We start from the raw sequence: 24,992 nt of genomic DNA, 5'->3' as shown, positions 1-24,992 counted from the left end.
ATAATATGTATGTTGCTATCTGTAAATATATTAGTATTATATGTTAAAATTATATTTTTAATATTTTAATTTTGTATGCGGCCCTCCATAAAAAACTGAAACAAATTATGGCCCGTGTAGGTAAAAAGGTTGCCGACCCCTGATCGATCGGTCATCGGCGTGTTGGAAATAGAACACGTCGTCGTTCTAGCAGAATAAATTCGTATAATATTATAGGTATCACGCATGCGATAGACAAAGACGACAAACCATCTCAACACAAACATCGCTTTATCGTCAGTTTAGTGTGCGCAGTCCACACAGCGGCGGTGAATCTTCCGCCTCCACCTATGACTACTCTGCTCCGTGAACACTCCGCGCCCAGAACACGTCGTCACTCGTCAGTCGTCACACGTTAGTCCTCGTCAGCAGTACGGAGGGGTGCCTCATTCCCGCCTCGTCGTCACTTGCTTACTACAGAGTACAGAACTACAGACCGTCAACAACAGTTTCGTTTTTGCCGTTCGACGTTATAAGTACCAATATCGAAAATCCTTATGCCGTTCGGGCTCTCGTCGTAAACCGTCGGCGCCGCGTCACCATCATCGTTGTTGCAGAAATGATCAGTCGCTTTCTAGTTTCGACCGCAGCAATTCGTGTTAGACACCTTCCACCCGCCATCGCGTGATCTGTTAGTCCTGAAAAATGTCTAAGGTCTCTAACTACGTCAAGGCACTCAACGGCAGCGCTGACGTCGTTGCGGCTGACGACGAGCTCAAGGAACAATTTTCCAAGGTAACTTACAAACGACGACGCTGCCTGTACCTACCTACTCGAATGTCGTACATTATATTTTATTTAATATTAGGTATAAGGTATTTGTGTTGTGCCTTACTGGCTTTTCTCCCAACGATATGGTACCCAAGCGATAGATTATCTTTGTCACTTGTTGTCATACCTGCCGACGTCTTCCCCGTGGAGGCTTAAGATTTCAACATTTGAATGGTACCAGCGCGTACACAAAAAAATATAGGGAGGGGGGGGGGTGTTAGGTTGTACATTTTTGTACATGATAAATACATAATATACATTTTCGTATATAATCTAACCTAACAAGAAGTTTACATAATTTCAATTAGAGTACTATTTATTTCTCATAAAAACGTCATTATTAAAAAAAAAATTTAAATAATCTTTAAAAATATGTATTTTTATAATATAAACTCTAATTTTCGAGGTAGTCTTGCAAATATGTTGATGACTTCGCCAATATCAATGTCATAATTTCTATAAATATTCATGAACGCTAATCCTGTCAGTCGGTCTTGTCCAATACTATTTCTTAAATAGGTTTTCAGTCTCCGCAATGTTGAAAATGAACGCTCTGCAGTAACAGTCGTTACAGGCAAAGTAGCTTATATTGTTAAAAGACACTTTATATTCTGATAGAAATCGCTAGACATTTGACTTAAAGTAGTTAATGAACATTTTGGATGATCATCATCAGATACATTTTGCCACTGTGTTTGCCAGATTTTAATCTCGGTATCAAAATGAGGTAATAATGGTTTGTAAAACAGTGCACATTCCGTAAATTTGTTTAAATATGCAGTATTTTGAGTTATGTACTTAGGAATTAATGATTGTAAAGTGGACATTACACGATGATGTTTGGGAAAACTTTCTTCTAGTTGAAGAATAAAATGATCCAATAATGGAAAAAAAATAGTACGTTTATAGTATTGTTCTGGTGAATCGGCTGGCGTGTTATCTCGAAAAGTTTTCTGACCTGAGCAAGCTTTGTCAAACTTACACTTAAACTCGCGAACGCCAAATACACGTTTAAGGTCAAAGACGACAAGACGAGTGTCAAACATATACTAAATTGACAAAATACATTTCAGATTTTATATTATATTACTATTACCATTTAGTATAAAATATATGCAACCACAAATATTCACATTCAAATATTGTGATGCTAGAGTTGACATGAATGTGATTATTAATATTTTATGATCTGAAATGTCCAATTTATGATAAGTTATCAAACTGATTGTAACTACTTTATAATTACGTGTAATTATAAATTAATTTTGTTTCAAATTACATTACTCAGGATGGAGGGGTATTCATATCTTAACTGTATAGTGTATAGACTATAACTGATAAAATAAAATAAAGTTCTATTTAGAATAATTATTTATATTTTTTAATTTACGTGTTCACTGTACAGATAAAATAATGAAATGTTATCTTCCTTTCGTATGAGTCATTTAATAATACATCAACACCAAATTTGTAATAAGTAGTTAATAATTAAATTTATTAGATAAATATAAAATATTTATCTATAAAAATGAGTTATGGCTAGGGCTCCAATTTCAATTCAAAATGCAATTTTTGTAGGTACTCTAAAAAATGGATTACAAGGACAACTTTTGATTCATATAACATAAAATTATAAAATAATAAAATAAAACTCAAAATAAAATTTACCCAGGAAGGATTGGTTATACTAAACACAAATTTGCTATGTTGCGTTTGGACCACAGACAATATTTGTTACATTATGTTATTGAATAACTTAAGATGACATTATCTCCCATATGTGTTATCTCCGTCTTACTAACACATAGGTAACATACCAAATTTTACGTTTAGATGAGTCCGTTTTACTGTTATTTTCAATATTAGAGCGAATCGACCTTTAATCAAATTTAAAGGTAAAAACCCAGGGCCCCACAATAGGTTTATTTTTGATATTTAATTATAAAGCAAATTATAAGCATTTTAAAGATTTACATTGTTTTAAATGTCTAACCTTTAAATTTGATAATAATATGTCAATTTCAGCTTAATCCAGGACTTACAAACGTTATCATAACGTTATGTTTGACGAAAAACGATTGTAATTTGTAAACGTAATTTTAACAGAAAGCGATAAAAAAAATATATAACAAACTATATTATAAACCATTAAACAAAACATAACGCAAAACGAAATATTTTTAAATCTATTTATTTAAAAGGTCTATTGGTTTTGTAGAAACATTTATTTCATGCAAACAATCTAAAAATCGATTATATTATATTCCGTATCTGGGCCATTACCCACATTAGTTATTATTTTTAAATTTAATAGGTATTTACACAATTTTAAATAACTATAAACGCAAAACTTGTATAACGTTTTAGTTCTAAATAACAATAATCACAAAACTTAGATAACGTTTTAATTCAATATAAAGATAAACGCAAAACTTGGATAATGTTTTAATTCAGAATTAAAATAAACGCAAACATTGTGTAACGTTTTAATTGTAAATAACATAAAACAGAATTTTTTTCAAATACAAGACCTGGCTTAAACACTAATAGAATCTATTAGAATTTATTAGAGAGCCTTGATATATAAGAAAGTGGCCAACTGGTATAATCCCCTCGATCATAATAGATATTAATAGTCCAAACAATTGCCTGGTAATTTTAAATTTAAAAGGCATATACAAGTAAATTCAATGTTGAACAGTCAGTGATTTGTACTCATTTACCCATAACTGGTGTAGTTGTGTAACCCATATAACCAGCTAAATCCTAAAAATCACTGTATCTCTTCATCTTTATTTAAGAATAAAAAAGAAACACTGACTTAATTCTTATAGATTTAACTCAATTTAAGAAATAAAATACTAAATAATTTAAAATGTTATCATATTTATTAACATCAATAAACCTTGCATATTTTCTTTACAGAGTAAAAGTTATTAACTTCATGTCTATATATTTATTTTGATATATATATATTATCTACCATTTTACAAATGATCTAAGATCAATATTAATATTGTTATTACTCTCGATGGGCAATATTACTTAATAATTTGGGATCCTATTCCTATTAATTTTCATAATTTTATTTTCCTATGAACCCACCCCCCAGCTAAATGTTTATATGTATGGCAGCTGCCATACATAAACATGGACTTCGGCGCCACTGTGATATTACTAAGTATATTTGATGATATTAAGATGAATAAAGTAATTTATAATATACAACCTATTTACGTGGAATCTTGTTTTAAATTTTCAATCCTTTTATAACTAAAAAAGTTGAACATTTTATACATTTTTAACTACAAAATAATTATGAAATTTTAAATTTGATAAATTTTGTCAAAATTCGAACTTTAAATGCTTATAAAAAAAATTTGTACTTATGTATTTTTAATATTTTTCAACTGCATTGTAACATTTTAAAGATATTTTTTTGTTGATAAAGGTAGATAAACTTATAAGGATGCTTGTATTACATTTTAAATCTTATATTTAAATAGTTAAATTTTTATGAATTTCTAACTCAAAATAATTTGCACATGATTTTTACGTTTTTTGTCAAAATCTGAACTTTAAATGCTTATCAAAAAAAATTGTGACAAGGTATTTTTAATATTTTTCACTGTCATTGTAACAATATATTAGAAGTCTTGTACTAAATTTTCTAACTTTTTGACCCAACGAATACAATTTCATTGATATTTATAGAGAAAAAACCTAAAAAAATTGGAAACTGAAAATGTCCGTAAACCGCTCAAAACAAGTCAAAAATGCTAAAAATATTTTGAAAAGCTTATCGTGTATAAAAAATGCTAATATTCATTGAAAGTTTCTGTGTCTACGGTCATTTGTTTTTGAGTTACACCAAAAACCAAAATCGATTTTGTCAATAACCATTTTTCCTTAATTTTTCTTTTGTTTTTGATGCTGCTTTTGAAAACTACTGGGGAATTTTTACTTTTACCCCTTCAAAATCCAATCTAGATTCATTTTCCTATTAGAAAAGATACTGTTGAAGAAAATCTAAGCATTTTAACTATCCTAAAAGGCAAGAATGGGAATTAACGAGTTAATAAGTTAAAAGTTAAGATATTTTTAACTTATTAATTTAACTTACTAGTTGGTTGTTTTAATTAACTTAACTTTAACCTAACTCATTTGTATCTACGTTAACTTAAAATCAACTTATATTTTTTTTTAATAATCCCAATTAAGTTAATTTTGAATTTTCATATTATCCAAATATTATTTATACAAGTAGTTATAAGTTCGTAAAATATAATACTATTAGAAAAAAAGATACATTTACGAAAAATGTCGTATTTATTTTTATAGATAAAAACTAATAATGTCGTATTAACTAATTAGGTACTAATTAATAATAATATACGTAGGGGTAACAATGTACCATGTTTATTTAAACTCCCACGTTATAAAGACATCAATATATACGAGCCCTTGAAGCCCCTACTTACTAAGTACTCATTAGTTATTACTTATTATTTATAAATATTTTATAGGTACCTACAATTATTATTGTTTGATATTCATGAATGATAAATTTTGACTATTTCGATTTGTACATTATTGAAGTGAATCTTCTATACGCGCGCTGGGAGTAAATTTTCAAGGCCGCGACACACGAGCCATAAGACGAAAATCCGTCACGATTTATAATACAAGGCTATATATTTGTAATATGTATAGGTATATAGTTCACGATCTCCGCTTTATGCCGTGCTTTGCCCCGTGCTTTGCTAAAGCCGCGAAACTGCTATCCAGGTGTTCACCATCGACAGGAGGTGTCTCGTCATCATGGTGCAAGTTTGATCGGCGGAGATGGGGCGTAATGTAAAGTGCTTATCTGTACACGTCGACGTGTGCCTGTATATATATATCTCATCCCATTTTACCTGGTTCACTTACATAACCAGTAGCACTTTATTTTTATCGGTCTACCGCCGCGCCGCTGACTATCTGTATAATATTAATGTTCTATTTTTGGGTGCGTATCGTTCCACCACAGCTGTTCGGTCGTTCCCCATATTATTTTGTTTAGTAAATTCTGATAGTATCAACGTTCTACGTACATCATCATTATTATCGTATTGCATATTTATTTAGTTTATTCCTGATCATGCTCATATAGCCCATCAGTCAGCCAATCAGATTTTGTTTTGTTCGCCTGGTATACTGTCTGACGACAATTTTTCCGTCCACGTATAGATCCACGCGCGTGCAATTTAGTTTTTTATTAATGTTTTATTTTTGCAACAATGATTTTTTTGTACTTTATACGTAGTCGAGTCCCGGTTGGTAGACTGACCAAAAATTAATGATCCATGTTAGGCCCGTACACACACCGACGGTTAGTTATAAATTTGCCATACGTTGTAGCCCGCGGTGATTATCGTCACCCACAATGTAGGTTGTCGCACACCGGTGCCGTCGTTTGTACGTCCCGTGCACGTATGGGGGTCGTCAGGAGTATTTGTGCCTACTTAGTAGGAGCGTAAAATGATTACTTGGCGTGGTACCTAACACTATATCCATTTTATTTTATTAATGGTTATCGAGTTGTGGTTTCAGTCTCGACGATTGTCGCGTTTTCGTATTATTCCGTACTAACGACTCTGTTTGTTGTCGTTCAACACGAATAATTATTTTTGTATTCTCCTAGTACTGTATGAGTACAACTATTATTCGTGTAGTATTGAGTTATTTTCGTACTCTTTAGTTATTATTTTTTATTATACTATTCATTTGAATTATGCACATACATTCTAATATATCCCGCGCCACGGTGATTTTCAAAATTTTATTACCAAACAAACTAGTGTGTTGTTCATGTGTCGTCCCGGCGTTACCGGTGATCTTTTTCATTGATAGATTTATTTCCTGACTTATTTTGCTATCGACATATTTGTCCTAGGATACTCATTCTCGTTTTACATATTGTTTTTTTCTTAATTAATCTTTTGTCGTAAGACAATTAGATACTTATTTATTTATTTTTCTCGCTGTTCGGCAGTCGTATTAATATTGTTTTTTTTTGTCCTCAATATAATTTGTTGACCGTTTTCTGTAACGTTTCGAACGTCTCGTTGTGGGTTTTCTGTTTTTTTTTTGGAATCTCATCAGTCGTAGCATCTATATTGGTTGACCTGTTCGTGGATGGACAGTGCCGGGAAAAGAAACACCAAGCCACCAGTCCGATTAATCGATCAAATTCTCCAACCAGAAATTTTAACCCCGTCCGGATCCAACATGCCTCCTGTTGTCACAACGTCTATTGATACTGGAACCACTGAGACTGTAAAGATGATCTCTAGTCAATCCACATCCAAGCCGAGCCCCCCCCCCCCCCCATCAAACGATTCAGAATATGTTTAAGCAGTTACTGGCAAGTCAACGGTCCAATGAAGCCGGAATCCGGGCCATGAGGGAGGATATGACTGCGCGGTGGGATGAATGTTTGGAGAGGTGGCAGTCAATTGATACACGAACCACAAAATTAGAAGATGACATGGCCCGTTCTGAACATCAAACGGTTAAACTGAACGAAACTATCGGACGCAACACCAACCGTATAATATCGCTGGAGGACGATGTTCTCTAATCCCCACCCCTCCGAGCTACGATGATTTCCGAATATTATTCCGTCAACGTTTTTGGTCCGATGCGACTCAACGTAAGACTCGCAACAAGGCGTTTCGGCCATTTCAATACACGAGATACGATGGTCTCGCAACGCACGCCATGCAATGGATTGCCGGGGCAAAGTATCTGTCACCATCCATTGACCCAATTGATTTGGTTTCGACAATAATACAACACTATCCGATTCCCCTTAGTATGGCCCTACGAGGACGTGGACCACGTGATACAAACGAATTGTTAGCTGTTTTGACTGAATTCGAAGAGTCCACATCGTTCTGCGAGCCACGTCAGGATGATCACCGACCACATCACAACAATATTCAACCCAATCAACAAAACAAACGGAGGGCACAGGACAACCGACAAGGCTATCGCGGAGGGTACAATTGAGGGTAGCCACCGAGGAATCAGTCTGCTACTACCGCCGCCCCGCCCATTCATCAATTAAATGTGTCGGGAAACGAGGAAGCTTCTCGCCAGTGATTGCAGCACGTGACGAGAGCCAAAACCCATCTGTCTGCAACCAACCATTTTCGTCTCCCATTAAATTTCCTGAACGCACTGTCAAACGTCCTGAGCTTCACGTCGAAATTTTCGGAATAAGTACGTCTGCACTGTTGGATTCTGGTGCGTCCATATCTGCGGTCTCCAAACAATTTTTCGCGACCCTGAAGAGTCAAACTAACACCGCATCGAAACTGTCTACGCTTCCCGTAACGGGGGTCACTATTTCCACCGCCATCCAAGGTCGAAGTAAGAAGATCACCCGGCAAGTGTATGTACCACTAAGTGTGTTTGGACATGAAGCTCCAGGGATTTTTCTGGTTATTCCCAATCTGTCCACTGAAATGATTCTCGGCGATGACTGGCTTATCCAATACGGTGTCGTTTTGAATTATGTAACCCACCAGGTCGAGTTCCCGAAATGGAACACCGTTTCGCCATTCCGACCAGAGATCGGAGATATCACATCTACCCAGACAACCCAGATCATCGTACATCATTTACTAGACCGACTTATGCCTACTGCAATGGAACACTGCATATCTGACATTTCTTTCGTAAAGCAAGTCTCTACGCTGACATCCGTTCCGTGTGACCCATTGGACTGTGTCGATCATACACAACCAGTTACCGATCCACTTGCAAAACTATGGCCCGAGTGTATAGTAAATTTCCACGAAGTACCGGATAAGGAACGATCAAAACTCATAAGTCTACTGGACCAATATCATAGCATTTTTGATGATCGACCTGAGCTAAACAAATTATACAGTTGCTGTTTTGAAGTATCAGAAGATGTACCTTTCAAAGTGAAACCATACCCAATACCATTCTCCCGTAGACCTGCTGTTGAAAAGGAACTCCAACGAATGCTTTCATGGGGGGTTGTCGAACGATGTTCCTCCCCTTACTGCAACCCGATTGTATGTGTAGCGAAAGCGGATGGATCAGTTCGTTTATGTCTCGATGCCCGACGCGTGAATCGGTTAATTTTACCGATGCGCGATACGTCCCCTCCACTTGACCAACTTTTAGCTCGGTTCGGGGAGAAAAGAATTTTCTCCAGTCTGGATTTTAGTGCCGGATATTGGCAAGTGCCGTTACATCCCACAGTACGTAAATTCACAGCGTTTGTTTTTGAAGGGTGGACTTATCAGTTCTGCGTCGTACCTTTTGGTCTAAACATTTCGAATACAGCATTCGGCAAAGCATTAGAGGCTGTGCTAAACATTAAAATCAATGGGACAGATAACAACCAAGGCTATCTGCACATATATGTCGACGACGTTTTAATTTCATCCATCTCGTTTGACGATCATCTTGTACGCCTCGCCGCTTTGTTTAAGAGAATATCCATGTCAGGAATGACATTGAAATTGTCTAAGTGTGAGTTTCTCCGACAAAAGATCAAGTTCCTCGGACACATTTTGACTCCACTTGAAATGTCTATGGATCCGTTAAAGCTTCAAGCTATTCGTGAGTTTCCCCAACCTCGGAATAAAAAAGAGCTACAATTATTTATAGGTTTTTGTAATTTCTATCGAAAATTTTCGTGTCACCATGCCTCAATTATAAGCCCGCTTATTGAACTCATCTAAAAAGATTGTACTTGGCGTTTTGGGTATGAAGAGCTGAAGCTATTTAATGCGGTCCATGAATCATTCACAGAACAATATCTGTCACACCCACATTTCGACCAGAGGTTTTACCTTCAGACTGATGCGAGTAAAGTTGGACTCGGTGCTGAGCTGTTTCAAATCTCTCCAAAAGGAGACCGACGTACCATATCTTTTGCTAGCCGCACGTTAAACACCGCTGAGCGTAATTACTCCATAACAGAATTGGAATTGTTATCTATAGTCTTTGCTTGTGAGAAGTTTCGGGTATTCATCCTAGGATACCCAGTCACTGTCCTGACTGATCATCAAGCCTTAACTTTTTTATTCCAATGTCACCTGCGAAACGCTCGATTAACTCGATTGGCGTTACACCTTCAAGAGTTCAATCTACAAGTAAAACACATCCCCGGCTCAGATAATGTTATTGATGCTCTATCCAGAAGTTCTGCCGGACGAGAGGAGGCGGAGAAGGTGATATCCAGTTGTCCATGTGTTTTAACAATCACGTAAAAAAAAGGTTCAAGCCGAGTTTGAACGTCAAATATCGTCTTTCAAATCAATTTGCTTGTCCCAGAAGGGAGGACCCTAACCTCGATAGACTTCAACAGTTGCTAAAAGACCCCCAGAGTCAGCAGACCCCGTATCTCGAACACTATAGCTTAGTAGAGGGGGTACTGTTTTATCGACGACACAAGTCTACTGATCAATGGCTGGTTTACATCCCCATCAACAGGGTAGACGAACTGATCACTCAGGTGCATCGTCATTTTGGCTATGTCGGACCAAAGAAGTGCATACTCGCCATACGTGATTTCTGTTTTTTCAAAAGCTTTCAGTCACGTATCCGAGAAGTAGTCCGAAGTTGTGTGTTGTGTCAGAAGACTAAAGCGTCTACAGTCCGTATAGAAAGGGAAATGCGATCTGTTCTGGCCGATGTCCCACTCGGGCGAGTATTAGTCGATCTATATGGCCCTCTCCCTCCGGGTTGGAACCAAGTCCGATATATTTTTGCCGTACTAGATAACTTCTCCCGATTTGTCCGTCTATACCCAGTGAAGAAGGCCACCGCTGTCGCGGTAACCAATCGTATGATTGATGATTATATATCCACATACGGTAAACCCCGATGCCTCGTATCCGATCATGGTGTACAGTTCCGGAGCAACGTGTGGCAGAATTGGTTGTTAGCCCTCGCCCCTCGGTGTACCGCCAACAATGACGTCTGTGTACCATCCCCAGTCCAATCTAGCTGAGAGAGTAATGAGAGAACTCGGACGCATGTTCCGGGCGTACTGCCACGAAAACCATACAGAGTGGCCACGGTACGTATCGTACATTGAATGGGTGTTAAACAACACAGTCCATGAGTCAACAGGCCACACCCCACAAGAGCTTTTTCTTTCCGTCAAACAATATAACCCATTCGCAAATGTCGTTTCGTTTCCTCTTCGTCTTCCTCTAGCACAGAGAACTAAACTGACCATGGCCCGAGAGATCCAGCTCACACATTCCGAAAGAAGAAAACACCGCCATGACAAGCAGGGCGTACCCCTATCATTTGTCATCGGTACCCGCGCGTTGGTGAAAACGCATCGCCTAAGTTCCTCCGTCGACAAATGTATACAGAAATTCTTCTTGCTATACGAAGAGCCCTACGTGATCACCAGCCGTCGTCAAGATAATGCATATACTCTGGCAGATCCAAACACCAACAGAACTATTGGGACTTACAATATTATTCACCTCCGTCCGTTCTACGAACCGATCAGTTCACCATTGCAGCAGGCTGAAGTCATTGTTAGCACTCAGGTATCATAAGAACGGATCGAACACATCTTCCGTATGAAATTCCCGTCAATTATTATTACTGATTATTATTTAAGTTTGCGTTCAAACATCGTCATCCATGAAAGCTCTCTCCGATGTAGCGAACTTTCATGGGGGGGTTTCTGTGAGGTCCAACGCAAACCAATATTATTATAATTTATAATTGTACTAGAAGGTGCCGTAGGAGCGCGACATGTGACGAGATAGATAAGGCATACTATCCCGCGCGCCTCAGTCTCCGCCGATCAAATACTGCACCACCGTTCCGGCAGTCGCACACACGCTCCCCCTCCTAGTACCCACGGCTCAGAGTACCGGCCACTCATGTTAGCTGTACGTATGTGACCCCCTCCCTCACATATCGTTTTTCCGTGCCACCCAAGATCGCAAAGTACTGACCGACATCAGCAAAAGCCACCACCAACTTGTTTCCCGTCTCAGCTCCCGGTACCATGAGCGAGTAGCAAGCGTTAAGTACCTAACCGAAGGGCGGCACAGGACACACATTATTTTACTGGTAACGTTTTTGGTACATCATTATTATTATTCTCACCGTGGTCGGTACTTTTAGGGTATTATTATTACTATGCTATTATATTATTATTACTATACTATTATATTATTATTATTATACTTATGTATTCTGGTACATTATTGTTGTCCTCCCGCCAGGGGCGTAGCCAGTAGGTAGGCCTATCCAGATTTTCTCTAGAAAAATACCAATAATATTAAAAATAATATATTCAGACACTTATACACGTTTTTACAACAGTATAAATGTATAATATTATTATAACACTATAATAATTTGTCTGTATCAAGACGGCGACATCATTAAAATGTCATAAGGACTATCGCACTAATCGATAGACGATACTTAAAAATAATATTGAAAAATAGGTAATCGATAAAATCGTTGCTTACAAAATTCTCGAGATAAAGTTTTGTTGGAAATTTAGTTTCACGATTAAACTCATAAACATTTTAAGCATTTACCTAGTATCTACCTATAATTATTAGTATTGAGCGATTCGCAATCCCGAATGGTTGATGTCGTTACAGTGTACATTTAATAAATAATATGAAACGGTTTTTGATTCCTAACAAACTTAAATCAAATGATGTCACTGAAAATGTTTCAAGTGTTTTGGATCCATCGAAAATTTATTTTCCTTGTACATCTACTACGGTAGTTGAATCAATAAAACCAGATTCGAAACAAACAAATTCCGATGAACTTTTAAAATTGAACGTTCTTGATTTAAGTTCAACTTGTGACGAAAGTGCCGTACAACCTGTTATTAATTTTCCTCGTACAGTTATTTCCGGAAAACATCGATGTTTTCAGAGCAGTTGGTATAGTAAATATCCATGGTTGGAATATTCAATTACGCTAAATGCTGTTTTTTGTTATTACTGTCGTCATTTTCCTCCTCACCTAACGGTTTCTCAATCTCATACTGAAAAAGATGCTTTAATTAATCGTGGATATTCCGATTGGAAATATATTTGTAACCTGACAAAAAAAACATGAAAATACTAGTTCTCACAAAAATGTTGTAATAAAATACAACTCATGGCTGTCAACGAAAAAAAACCGGCTCAGTTTCATCTCAAATTAACCAACAAGTTAAGGACCAAATTATAAATAATAGAGAAACATTAACAAGTATAATACGATGCATTTTGTATTGTTCTCGACAAGACATCGGAATACGAGAACATAAAAAAATCAATTCTACCGAAGATAATCCAAATTGGCCTTGTCATGACGTAAACGAATGTAATTTTTTAGAAATGATTAAATTACTTTCATTAGAAAATGAAAATTTTAAAACTAATTTTAAATTATTACCAAAAAATATTAAATATACGTCATCTGATATACAAAATGATTTAATTAAAGCTGCATCGAATCTTACATTACGTAAAATAGTAAAAGAAGTTAATCTCGGGAGCAACATTTTTAGTTGATGAGGCTAGAGATGAATCGAAAATTGAACAAATGAGCGTTTGTATAAGATATGTATACGATTCAAAAATAAAAGAAAGATATTTAGGATTCATTGAATTAAATTAATTAAATGCCCAAGCGTTGTGTAACGGGTTGATATAATTTTTAAATAACACGGGTTTAGACATTGGTAAATGTGTTAGTCAATCATATGATGGTGCTTCAGTTGTTATGTCGGGAGAATTTTCAAGTGTTCAAACAAAAATAAGAACTTTAGCAAAAAATCCATGCCCATGTATACATTGCCATACTCACAGGCTAAATCTAGTTCTTGTTAATGTTACACAAAATGTTCAAGAAGTAGGCGAAATAATAGGCTTATTAGAAGCTGTTTTTTGCATTTCAATCAGTATCTACTCTTCGTCATCATGCTTTTTTCAAGAAACAAATTTCAAAATCCCACAGCACTGTGTTACTAGATGGGTGTCTCAAAATATAAAAGTATACGATTTTTCAAAACTCATTTTGGTAGTATTTTAAAAGTTTTTAATACATTTAAAGAAAGTTCTAAAAAACGAGAGGCTGCAGAGGCAAAGGGATTGATTTTACAGTTTGCCAAGTTTGAAGTTATTGTAAGTTACAAGTTTACGAGTATATAAATTAATATTTATAATTGTATTTTGTAAAAATATTAGTATTTAGGTACTTAAATAAAAATTGAATCTTTTGAAACTATATGCTTATTTTTTGGTTCAATTTGTTTTAATTTTTAAGTAATTAATTATTCATTTATTTATAAGAATAATCATTGAAAACTGAAATAATAGTAAGCTAATAAAAAAAATCAGGAAAAGTCCCCATTACCGTCGGCAAGTAAAGTTTTATAGTGGGCCTACCCAAAAAAAAAATCCTAGCTACGCCCCTGCCTCCCGCCGGTAAACCGCTCCGTCGGAGCCGTGTGGTGAGTAATGTTTATATTTTATTTGGTAAAATGCATTATTATTATAAAAATGCATTCTTATTATTATTTTTATAATTTACTTTGACCGAGTTTTATGCCTTCGGCTTTCTCGGCACCAACTTAAATCCTGAATTTGTTCAAATTAACTTATATATATATATATATTTTCCCCAAATTGAAGTGTTATTATTTCACCGTCGGTCACCTTTCCTATTACTGGGTCAAATGTATTAATAATCTACTTACGTAGAATCTTCTTTTAAATTTTCAATCATTTGTAATGAAAGAAGAACAATTTATAAATTTTTATTTACAAAATCATTTTTAAATTTTAAATTTTATAAATTTTGTCGAAATTTGAACTATAAATACTTTAAAAAAAAAATTGTGAATATGTATTTTTAATATTTTTCATCTGTCATTGTAACAATGTATTAGAAATCTCGTATTAAATATTCAAGCTTTTTGAACAAATAAAATTTAATTCACATTTTTAGAAAATAAAACTAAAACAATTGGAATTTGAAAATATCTGTAAACCGCTTAAAACAAGTCAAAATATTTTGTCGTGTATAAAAAAATAATATAATACAAATATTCAGTGAAATTTCCATGTATCTACGGTTATTTGTTTTAGATTTACGCCAACCAAAATCCAATTTTGCGTAAAAATTAATGTTTTTTCTCATTGTTTGTTTTGTTTTTCCCTGCTCTTGATCTCTAACCTAACCTATAACATTTCAAATTCCATACAAAACTTTTCAATTACCTACATAAAATATGTTAACATTTTTTTAATATCTAATTACTTCTCTACTATTTTCAAATATGTTTAATTTTATAATTAAATAAAAAACAGTTTGTATTGAATAAAAGAATTTATTTTTTTTAGATTAATAAAAATGGAGATGGAACTGTTGACCTTTCAGAACTACAACAGGCCCTAGATTTATGTGGTTTCAAGTTACCTGCATGGAAAGTTCGAAAAATTATTGAAGATTATGATGGTAAAAGAACTGAAACAAAAGAAAAACTTGTATTTTCAGAATTTAAAAAGGTTGAATATTTTACATACTTATCTAACATCTAAACAAACTCAAAGTTATAAACATTTAACATAATATACTTTTTAGCTATGTTCAGACTTAAAAGCAGGAGAAGTTGCTAGCTCATTTAAACAAGTTGTTTCTAAAAAAGAAAACTTAGAAACTTTAGGTGGTATGTCTGATGCATCAAATGAAGGAACAACACATTCTGTACGTTTAGAAGAACAGCTTGCATTTTCTGATTGGATCAATACTAGCTTGAGTAATGATCCTGACCTTAAGCATTTACTTCCAATAGAAAGTAAAGGGAAAAATTTGTATGAAAAGGTCATAGATGGAATATTGCTCTGGTAAACAGATTTTAAACTTAAAACCAACAATTATTGTATTATTTATGTTGGTAATTTTGTATGTATAATTATACATAATATATCATAATTGTTTAAAATCTTTTTTTTAGCAAAGTTATTAATCATTCTTGTCCTGATACAATTGACGAAAGGGCAATTAATAAAGAAACAAATAAAAGCAACCTTACTGTTTACAAAAAATTAGAAAATTTAACACTAGCACTAGTTTCTAGTCAATGTAATATTGTGAATATTGGCGCTCATGATCTTGCTAAAGGAAAACCACATTTAGTCCTTGGTTTACTCTGGCAAATTATTAGAGTAAATATATTTTTGTCAGTAAAACAATTAAAAAAACCTAATTTAATTTTATAATTTAATTTAAATTATTTAGAAAGGATTGTTTAATCAAATTACTCTTGAAAACTGTCCTGGGTTAGCTACATTGTTACAAGATGGAGAAAAAATTGAAGAGCTTATAAAACTGTCACCAGAAGCTATACTTCTTGGATGGGTTAACTACCATTTGAATCGTTCTGGAGTCTCAAGGTAGGTATAAAATGATATTTAGTTTTATTAAGTAAAGATAATTGTAAAATATTTTGCTAATTTCAGACAATGCCATAATTTTCAAAATGATATAACTGATTCAGAAATATACACATACCTTATGAAGCAAATTGCACCACTTGATTCGGATGTTGATATGTCTGCGTTAATGGTAATTACTAATTATGAATAACTTTTACATTTTTGTTTCCTGAGGATCTAGGAATAAATAAAAGTAAATGTGTGTAAGAAACATAATATTCTTTTATTGATCAATATTTAAAATAATTAAAATTGAACACAATAATGTTGTATTTTATTATTTTAGCTTTGACCTTTGACTAATCAAATATTATTATAATTGAAATATTTCTTATTGATTTTAGTAATTGATAGTTTATTTTTTAAATGTTATTCAATAAATATATATTTTGGTTTTTATAAGTATGTTTTTAATAGTGCTCCTTATTTCATGTGTAGGTACTTGCTTTTCACGTTTTCACGTGAAATTAATGTTTAATTTTTAAGACCTATTACTTAAAATTGTCCGTGAATTTATAATATTACTCACGTATTTACGTCTTTACTTACTTATTTTTCTATTTTTATTCGTAGGTTAAAGATGATTTTACTCATATTAATAATTTAGATTAATTTAATAATCAATAACATAAAGTATAACTACTTAGGTCAAGTAATATAATATCTGACCACCTTCTAAAAGTCATTAGTTAACAATTATTTCTTTTTGTAAAATAATAAATGTTTTTATATAAATAATATAAATGCTCAGTTAATATCAATTAAAAATTATTCTTAGAATAACGAATTCACGTGAATATGATTCTGATAGTGTGTTAGCATTTATTAATTCACATTTTTTATAAATATTAATCATACGTGTTCACGATACCCGTGTACACTTATGTTTGTATTCACTAAAAGTAAGACCCCTAGTTATTAACTATGTTTTATTTTTGATTAATTAACCAACATTTTCATCGAGTATATAAATCTTTGGATAGTTAAATTACATTTATTGTCTATAAAGGAATCGGATTTGAACAAAAGAGCAGGTATAATGTTGCAGCAAGCAGCTAAGTTAGGTTGTCGAAGTTTTGTTACACCCGTTGATGTCGTGAATGGTGTATACAAATTAAATCTTGCATTTGTTGCTAATTTGTTTAACAATCATCCAGGATTAGACAAACCCGAAGGAGAAATTTCAAGATTAGAATCAATTGAAGAAACAAGAGAAGAAAAAAGTTAGTTTTTATTTTTTTAATGAGATTTATATTTGAAACTCAGGTTTATATACTAGGTGATTCATTTAACATAGGACACTTATTATTCAAAAAGTATTATTTTTTTGAAAATATTTTTTTAAACGGTTTCAAGTGGTTACAAAATAACGGGTTTATTAAAAAATTATATTTTTATCCTTATAAATTGTCTAAGTTTCTTACTTTTTTGAATAACAACACACAGTTTTAGTTTCATCTTCAAAAGCAGAATATTTTTCCGAGTATTCTGATACTTTATGGGTTTTAAGTATTTAAAATTTAGAAGAATAGAGTAGTGGACCAACATTTTGCAGGGTCCTCGCCTGGGTCCTGTTTCATGATTTGTAAAGATTTCGAACCCCCATCCGACTGCATAGACTGCAAAAGAATATAATTCCGGCCCCTACTAATAACTCATAAGCTACTCTTCCTAATTTTGATTTTCATGTATCTAAATACTGAGAAAAATATTCTGCTTTGAAATGTGAAATTAAAACTGTATGTTGTTCTTGTCATTCAAAAAAGTAAAAAACTTCAAAAATGTTAAGGATAAAAATATTTAAAAATCTAGGTATATATATTTTTTTAAATTTTGTTTTTAGAGACTAGAAATAAAGTATTTTTTTTTTAACATTTATTCTTTTTGAAATGATGAGTAAAACGGTTATAATGATAGCAAAATCACCCGGTATATGTTGATTAGTTTTTTTATTTCATTTTCGTATGTGTAATGAATTCTCTAATTTTTGATTATAGCATACAGAAATTGGATGAATTCTATGGGTGTTGCACCTCATGTTAATTGGCTTTATTCAGATTTGGCAGATGGTCTCATAATTTTTCAATTGTATGATATTATTAAACCAGGAATTGTTAATTGGTCCAAAGTACACAGGTAAAAAAATTATAATTTGAACTTCGCTTGAAATCTTAAAATTAAACCAATAAATTGTTATACATTTCAAATTCACATAAGAGGAAGTTAGCACAATAAGTTTATTCTCTGTGAATCATGCATAACATGGCAAATTTGCATTGGACTAAACCGTTCTTGTTATTTTAGAGTGAATTGACCTATTATCTAACTCAAAGTTAAACACATTTTTTGTGTTTATTGGCTTTTTTATAATATTTCAATTTTGATGAAAGTTATGAGTGTAAAACTGTAAAATATTACAGTCAAAAAGTGCTAATATATCGCTGAAAATGTTTAATATCTTAATAATACCAATATACAAATACAAATTATGTTATTAACTTAAGTTTTGATAATAGATTAATTCAACCTTAATATTAAAGCTAACGATACAGTTCTCAGTAATTACGTTCTGCTGAACGTTAATTTGATGTGAAATGTCAGAGAGAAAACAAATTGTGTAATGACATCCTTTGTTTTTGTACAATTATAATATAGTATGAGTAATTCAAATATCAATATGTTTATAATGTAGAAAATTTTCTAAACTGCGAACATTTATGGAAAAATTGGAAAATTGCAACTATGCTGTTGAGTTGGGTCGTCAATTAAAGTTTTCATTAGTTGGTATTGCTGGACAAGATTTAAATAATGGAAATGCAACACTTACATTAGGTGAGCAAAATAAATAATTTTTGGTACAGTAAAAAATAGAAATGGGTCAAAGTTATTAACATTGTGACATATTTAATATTTTTTGCGATTATACCATAATTTTAATTGTTTAGGGTAACGTCATTTATATTAAAATACATAGATAAGCCATTGCTGTTGTTAATATTGGAAACAGCTAATTGCATTCGACTGCTTTCAATATTAACAATACTATGCCTTATCTGTTTATTATTTTCAATGGTAACGGTAATGTATATCTGCCGAGATCGATATAATTAATAAAATAATTGTTCACCGTTTTTGATTTAAAATTTAACTATTTAATATGGAGCATAACTATAAGCTAATGATTAAACAATTTTGTCTGTTTTATTTTATAGCTTTAATTTTGCAATTAATGCGTGCATATACTTTATCAGTCTTAACTCAACTTGCTAAATTTGGAAGTCCGACGATTGAAAAAGAAATTGTTACCTGGGTGAACAACAAGTTACAAAATGCCAATAAATCTTTAACTTTAAGAGGATTCCAAGATCATGCATTAGCTGATGGGCGAATTATTATTGATTTAATTGATGCAATAAAACCAGGCACCATCAATTATAATGCAGTTAAAGAGGGTGGTGATGCCGAGGTAATATTATTAATAAAATAAATTATCAAAATAATAATAACAATTATCAAAAATTGCTTTTGAATATTTGAATATTTGATTAGTAACTAAATTGAATTATTTTTTTAGGATAATTTAGCTAATGCTAAGTATGCAATATCAATGGCCAGAAAGACGGGTGCCAGAGTGTATGCTTTACCAGAAGATATTACTGAAGTGAAACCAAAAATGGTAATGACTCTCTTTGCGTGTCTTATGGCTATAGATTATGTTCCTTACATGACCGTAACTGGAAAATCAGACTCGTAACCAAATTATGTATTATTATTCTTAGAAATTTTCAATTCCAGTTTAGATCATATATACATAAATGTGAGTCAGCTAATTATTCTGAGTCAATGATTAAAGCCAATTTTACAATTTTCTTATTTTTGTAAGTTCATGAATTTGTAATAAACCTATTAATAATAATAATTGTTACATAAATGTTATTTTATACGGATTTTTTTTTAATCGTTCGAATGGTCAAACCTAATACTCTAGTTGTTCCGCCATAAATACGTAATTATATTACAATTATCTAAGTCTGTATTACAGAAAGATGTTGACCTAGATATTGTGTAAGTGTGTGTGACTTGTGCGTTTTCGGTATTATATTACTTTGATATTTTTCTCTTTAAGAGGAATTTGGTTGTAAAAACTGTTTCGCGTGGGACAACTTTTATCGTATCATATTTATAATATAATAAACAAAAGTGTACAACACATAGAAAAGAATTTTATCTATGTCGTAGTATTTTTATTATTTGGTTAACATAAATATACGATTAAAGTTATCGGTTTGAGAACATTACGTTTCTTGTGTTTTTCAATTAATTATTAAAACTTATTGGGTAGTGCTAACACTTGACGCTATGACGCAGATGACGTTCTTCCTTATAGGGATGTAAAATGTTGGTAGTTTTTATGTTAATATTGAGGGAGTAAATTTGTTCCGCGAAAAATAGTTTTTAACATGTGAAATTATTGTAAAATAATTTTTCTTATTTAATTATTATCGAATTATTCCCTGATGGCGCAAAACGCAGCTACCCCCACTCCATTGAAGCACTCGCGTTTCTCGTTATCGGATCGCGACTAATATAAACTGTGACAAAAATAAAAATTTCCGATAATCAGAAATCGATAGACATAATACTATATTGAATAATGAATAATATCGTTATTTTTAACACCGACTGATCTATAGATCAAAACTCTCACCTAGTTCCAGATTATCTAGAAAGTTCAAATTTGGCATGCATATAGATAATTAGGTGATACATAAGGGCGTCCGCAGGAATTTGTCAAGGGGAGGGCAAAATATTTTCTTTTAAATTTTTTGTCTCACTATCCTATTAGTTATAAAGTATTTTTGTGGAATGACGTTTTCTTTTATATAGACAAGGAATGTAAAAATATTTATGAATTATTATTATTAGATAGTTAGTTAAAACTTAATCTTACAGCATTCATTTTAATTAGTTGTTATGTAATTTTAAATTATCAAGTACATTTTTATTAAAAAAATAAAATGTTACCGATGATTTTATAATTTTAGATAAATTAGAAAATTAAATATTTTTAGCTTATTCAGTCATTGATACCACAAACTTGAACAGTTGAAACTATTGTGTAGGTATGCCATATGCGAACATTTAATTTTTTATCAAAAAAGTAAAAACTGCAGTATTGCACATGGTCCCACCACTACATCTAATAATCTATAAAAGCAACGTTCTTAGTTCTGACGTTCATAATCGAGTGTAATAAAAATCACTCTGTAATAAAAAAAAAATAATGTTTTTAATTTTAACTTAAAAAAATTTTATTTTGCGATATTTTACTTTACATGATTGAGGTTAGGATTACGATGCACTTTGCATTGTTTTCCAAATCTAGCAATACTTGTTGTATAACATACCGACATTGAATTTTTTGCATCTAAAGATTTTTGGAGGATTTTGAAGTTTTTTAAATTTAAATTTAAAATTTGCACATGTTTTTACATGGTTTTTATAATAAATATTTGATCTAAAGTCTAAACTTATGGATATAGTAAAAAAAAAATATAAACTTTCAGATTAAATAAGTAGGTTGTTCAAATTCAAATTACAAGTTCTATCTGTAAAACTGTTATACAATCATTGAAAAGTTTAAAATGTATATTATAATTCATACCGAATTTATATCTTTAATATTAAAAAAAATAATAATTTAGTGCACTATTTACAATATTGTTTGGGCATTTTTAAGTTTTTTTAGAACATTAAAATCATCAATTATAATTGATAATGATCAACCCAGAGAAAGCCAATGGGGGCAACTGCCCCTACTTGCCCCCCTTGATCAGTAACACACTTTACTTACAGGTTACAAGGTATAAAAATAAAATTCAACTCTAGATCACGACATAATATAGTATATACATATTATAGCAGTTAACAGGTTAATAGAAAGGCCAATATTATTGTAAAATAAAGTTTCATCATCTGGATTTCTGAAGACGGAAGTCATTGCGTGTAGCGTAACATTGTTTTTTTTTTTAACACTGAAATAAAACGGCCAATTTGTAAATCTGGTTTATCAAAAAATATTGATTGTAAAAATTTTTATTTAAATCATATTATGTACTTAGTTTATTTTTTTTACAATATTTTGAAATCTCATTGTTTTTGTCAAGTAGAGTTGATCCAGTCGTACCTAATAAAAAGAGTTTTAAATTCAAAAAGTACAAACAATATTTTATGAGCATTTTTTAAGTAAGTATACTTGTTAAAATGTAAATATTTTTTTGAAAAGTTATTTTTTCAAATTAATGAGTTGCTCCAAAAAAAAATTTAGTTTTAAAAAATAAAAATAAAAAAATCGGCTAAGTGGATGTTGTTCTGCTGTACAATAGGTTACAAATGGGTAAATGTATAAAGGATTGTTTAAACTTGAATTCAATGATAATATAATATAATTTTATAAGAAAAACGATTCTGAGCGAAGACGGTTCGTCAGTCTGGATATTTTATATTATTTGTAATTATTTATAGGTATGTGTTGTGAGTTTTGATGGTATTCTTAAATATAGGTAATGTTTTCTATAACATTTAATACTAAAAAGTTTTCTATAAGCGATAAGAATTACTACTTGAAATCGACTTTCCCACAAGTTTGAAATTATCCTCTAAATTCCTAAAAATGACATATTAAAAATAAGTATTTAAAAATTATCGTATTTTAATTTTTGGAGAAGTTAAGATCAAAAAATTAAAATATGACAAAGTCGATTTCAAGTAGACTTGACGACAAATTTAAATCTGTTTTTAGAATTCTTATCGTTTCATTAGATCAATTGGTATGTTTGGCAAAGAACCAGTCTAAAATCCTATGTCACGTGTGTGTTAGACAAAATCAAAAAATCACGGTATCGAATACCCTTAAATATAAAATCCATAAATTAGAACCGCAAAGTTCACAATAAAAATAATTTCGAAATATATCTTCACGCGTGCTTGACGCTTGTCCTTACATATGAAGATTATATTATTATTAAATTCTTTCGAATACTTTCGATAAAAATTCTGGTATACCATTTCCAAAGGATTTATAAATATTAATAATACACCAGCAATATCATGTGACCTGCATTGGTTTTATTTCACACAAATCAACAATAAGTATATTATAATAAATTAATAACATAAATCACATAGTCGTAGTTTTTCAGAAACTTGAAAAGCGAGGTACTCGGTATAAGTATTATAATGAAATATGAATGTATTACAAACAACAATACTGGTATAGGTATATACTTATGATTTATAGACTTCTAGTTTAAACATTGTTCAATAAAGTAGGTAGGTAGGTATAAACTTATAAAACTTATCCGCCACCTACCTACTAAGTACTAATTATTACCAAGCAACATGCAGTAAGTAATTAATCCAATCAACTTTATTTGTTAGTTTGTTATGTAGTTATAATAATTTGGTTATCAATTATCAAACTAAATTTATGCAAGTTCATACAATCATACATAAATAAAATAAAACAAGTATTAATTTCAATTTTTGAAAAAATTAAATTCTTTATTAATATTTAGGTATTATTAAAACTTTAAATTAGGTACAGAAATGATAAATTATTATTAGCATTAAGAAATCAGACTATTTATTATTTAGTATACCTTAGTAGGTATAACTTAAGAGCTAACATAAGAATAGTAAGTTAGGTAATTTTAGATATAAGGCAGGTACTCATATCTTTTTTTATAATTCATGAAGTAGAGTTATAGCGATAGATTTTCTACCTATGGGTATATATTATAAACATTTATTTTTTAAACAGTCCAAGTCAATTAATTTTGAAGAATTATGATTATTATTGTTAATATAAAATTATTTAATTAAGCAAGATGGAATGGGATCTTGATACATAATACAATAATTTAATGGAGTTACAATAATATGTATTTATATTTATGTATTTTTATTTATATTAAATTTTGGTATGTCTCGATGATTACACAATAGCTCCCTAATAGGTTGTAGTTTTTTTATAGTTTCTATTTTTAGATTTTTACGATGATTATCTCACAACGACGAGATGTCAAGATGTCACTGGGATATCGCATTCGACAATTGCATTATATCTAGTTGATAGATCGATACGACTGCGCATACAATAACACCCATAGTCGTCGAATAGTAATTTCTATTTGTTATTTCAAATTTAAATCGCATAGAAAACACTTTGTGACATCTCAGAGAATATAATTCTAAACACTTTTTTTTTATAACATCTATTTAAAATTACATAGTAGTAGTTATGCGATGTCACATTTGAGACTTAAAAATACAATCTCTGAGATATCGAAATCACCTTCATGCACACAGGGTGAAAATCGAAAATATTTCACAAAATGGTCACTTTTTCATGAACTGGTCACTACATAGGTAATTTATTTCACAATCTGGTCGTTCACTTTGTGTATTGGAATACAAAATTCATTACACACGTCAAGTTTGATTACCCATATATATTATTATTTATTTAAAGCATTTATTAAGTATACTTATTTATGACTTCTACAATACCATAGGTATAGATTATATTACAAAGATAAATTTAATTTATACTATTACCTATGAGTAGTATGATTATGTATGTTCTGGAGCACCTCCCCCTTA

General features: G+C 31.7%; 1 protein-coding gene across 1 annotated transcript; it reads left to right on the top strand.

Annotated features, from left to right (window-relative positions):
* Window positions 1-684: 684 nt before the first annotated feature.
* LOC132936055 (plastin-3-like) lies at window positions 685-20,082 on the top strand. The gene is made up of 11 exons (XM_061002722.1): window positions 685-774; window positions 15,234-15,398; window positions 15,475-15,737; window positions 15,848-16,058; window positions 16,132-16,286; window positions 16,353-16,458; window positions 17,338-17,551; window positions 18,326-18,464; window positions 19,021-19,160; window positions 19,541-19,794; window positions 19,903-20,082. Exons 1-11 carry the CDS (start codon window positions 685-687, stop codon window positions 20,080-20,082), a joined length of 1,917 nt encoding a protein of 638 aa, XP_060858705.1.
* The last annotated feature ends 4,910 nt before the right edge of the window (window positions 20,083-24,992 follow it).

The sequence above is a fragment of the Metopolophium dirhodum genome, chromosome 1 (genome assembly GCF_019925205.1).
Source record: "Metopolophium dirhodum isolate CAU chromosome 1, ASM1992520v1, whole genome shotgun sequence".
Classification (NCBI taxonomy): domain Eukaryota; kingdom Metazoa; phylum Arthropoda; class Insecta; order Hemiptera; family Aphididae; genus Metopolophium; species Metopolophium dirhodum.
Note: the sequence above shows the minus strand (reverse complement) of the source record. Positions and strands in the feature narration are given on the sequence as shown.

Bases quoted from the DNA above. Each gene is read 5' to 3' on its own strand.
- LOC132936055 (XM_061002722.1), top strand. From the start codon at position 685: ATGTCTAAGGTCTCTAACTACGTCAAGGCACTCAACGGCAGCGCTGAC. The intron at 16,287-16,352 runs GTAGGTATAAAA...TGCTAATTTCAG, and splicing joins AATCGTTCTGGAGTCTCAAG to ACAATGCCATAATTTTCAAA. The intron at 16,459-17,337 runs GTAATTACTAAT...TTGTCTATAAAG, and splicing joins TTGATATGTCTGCGTTAATG to GAATCGGATTTGAACAAAAG.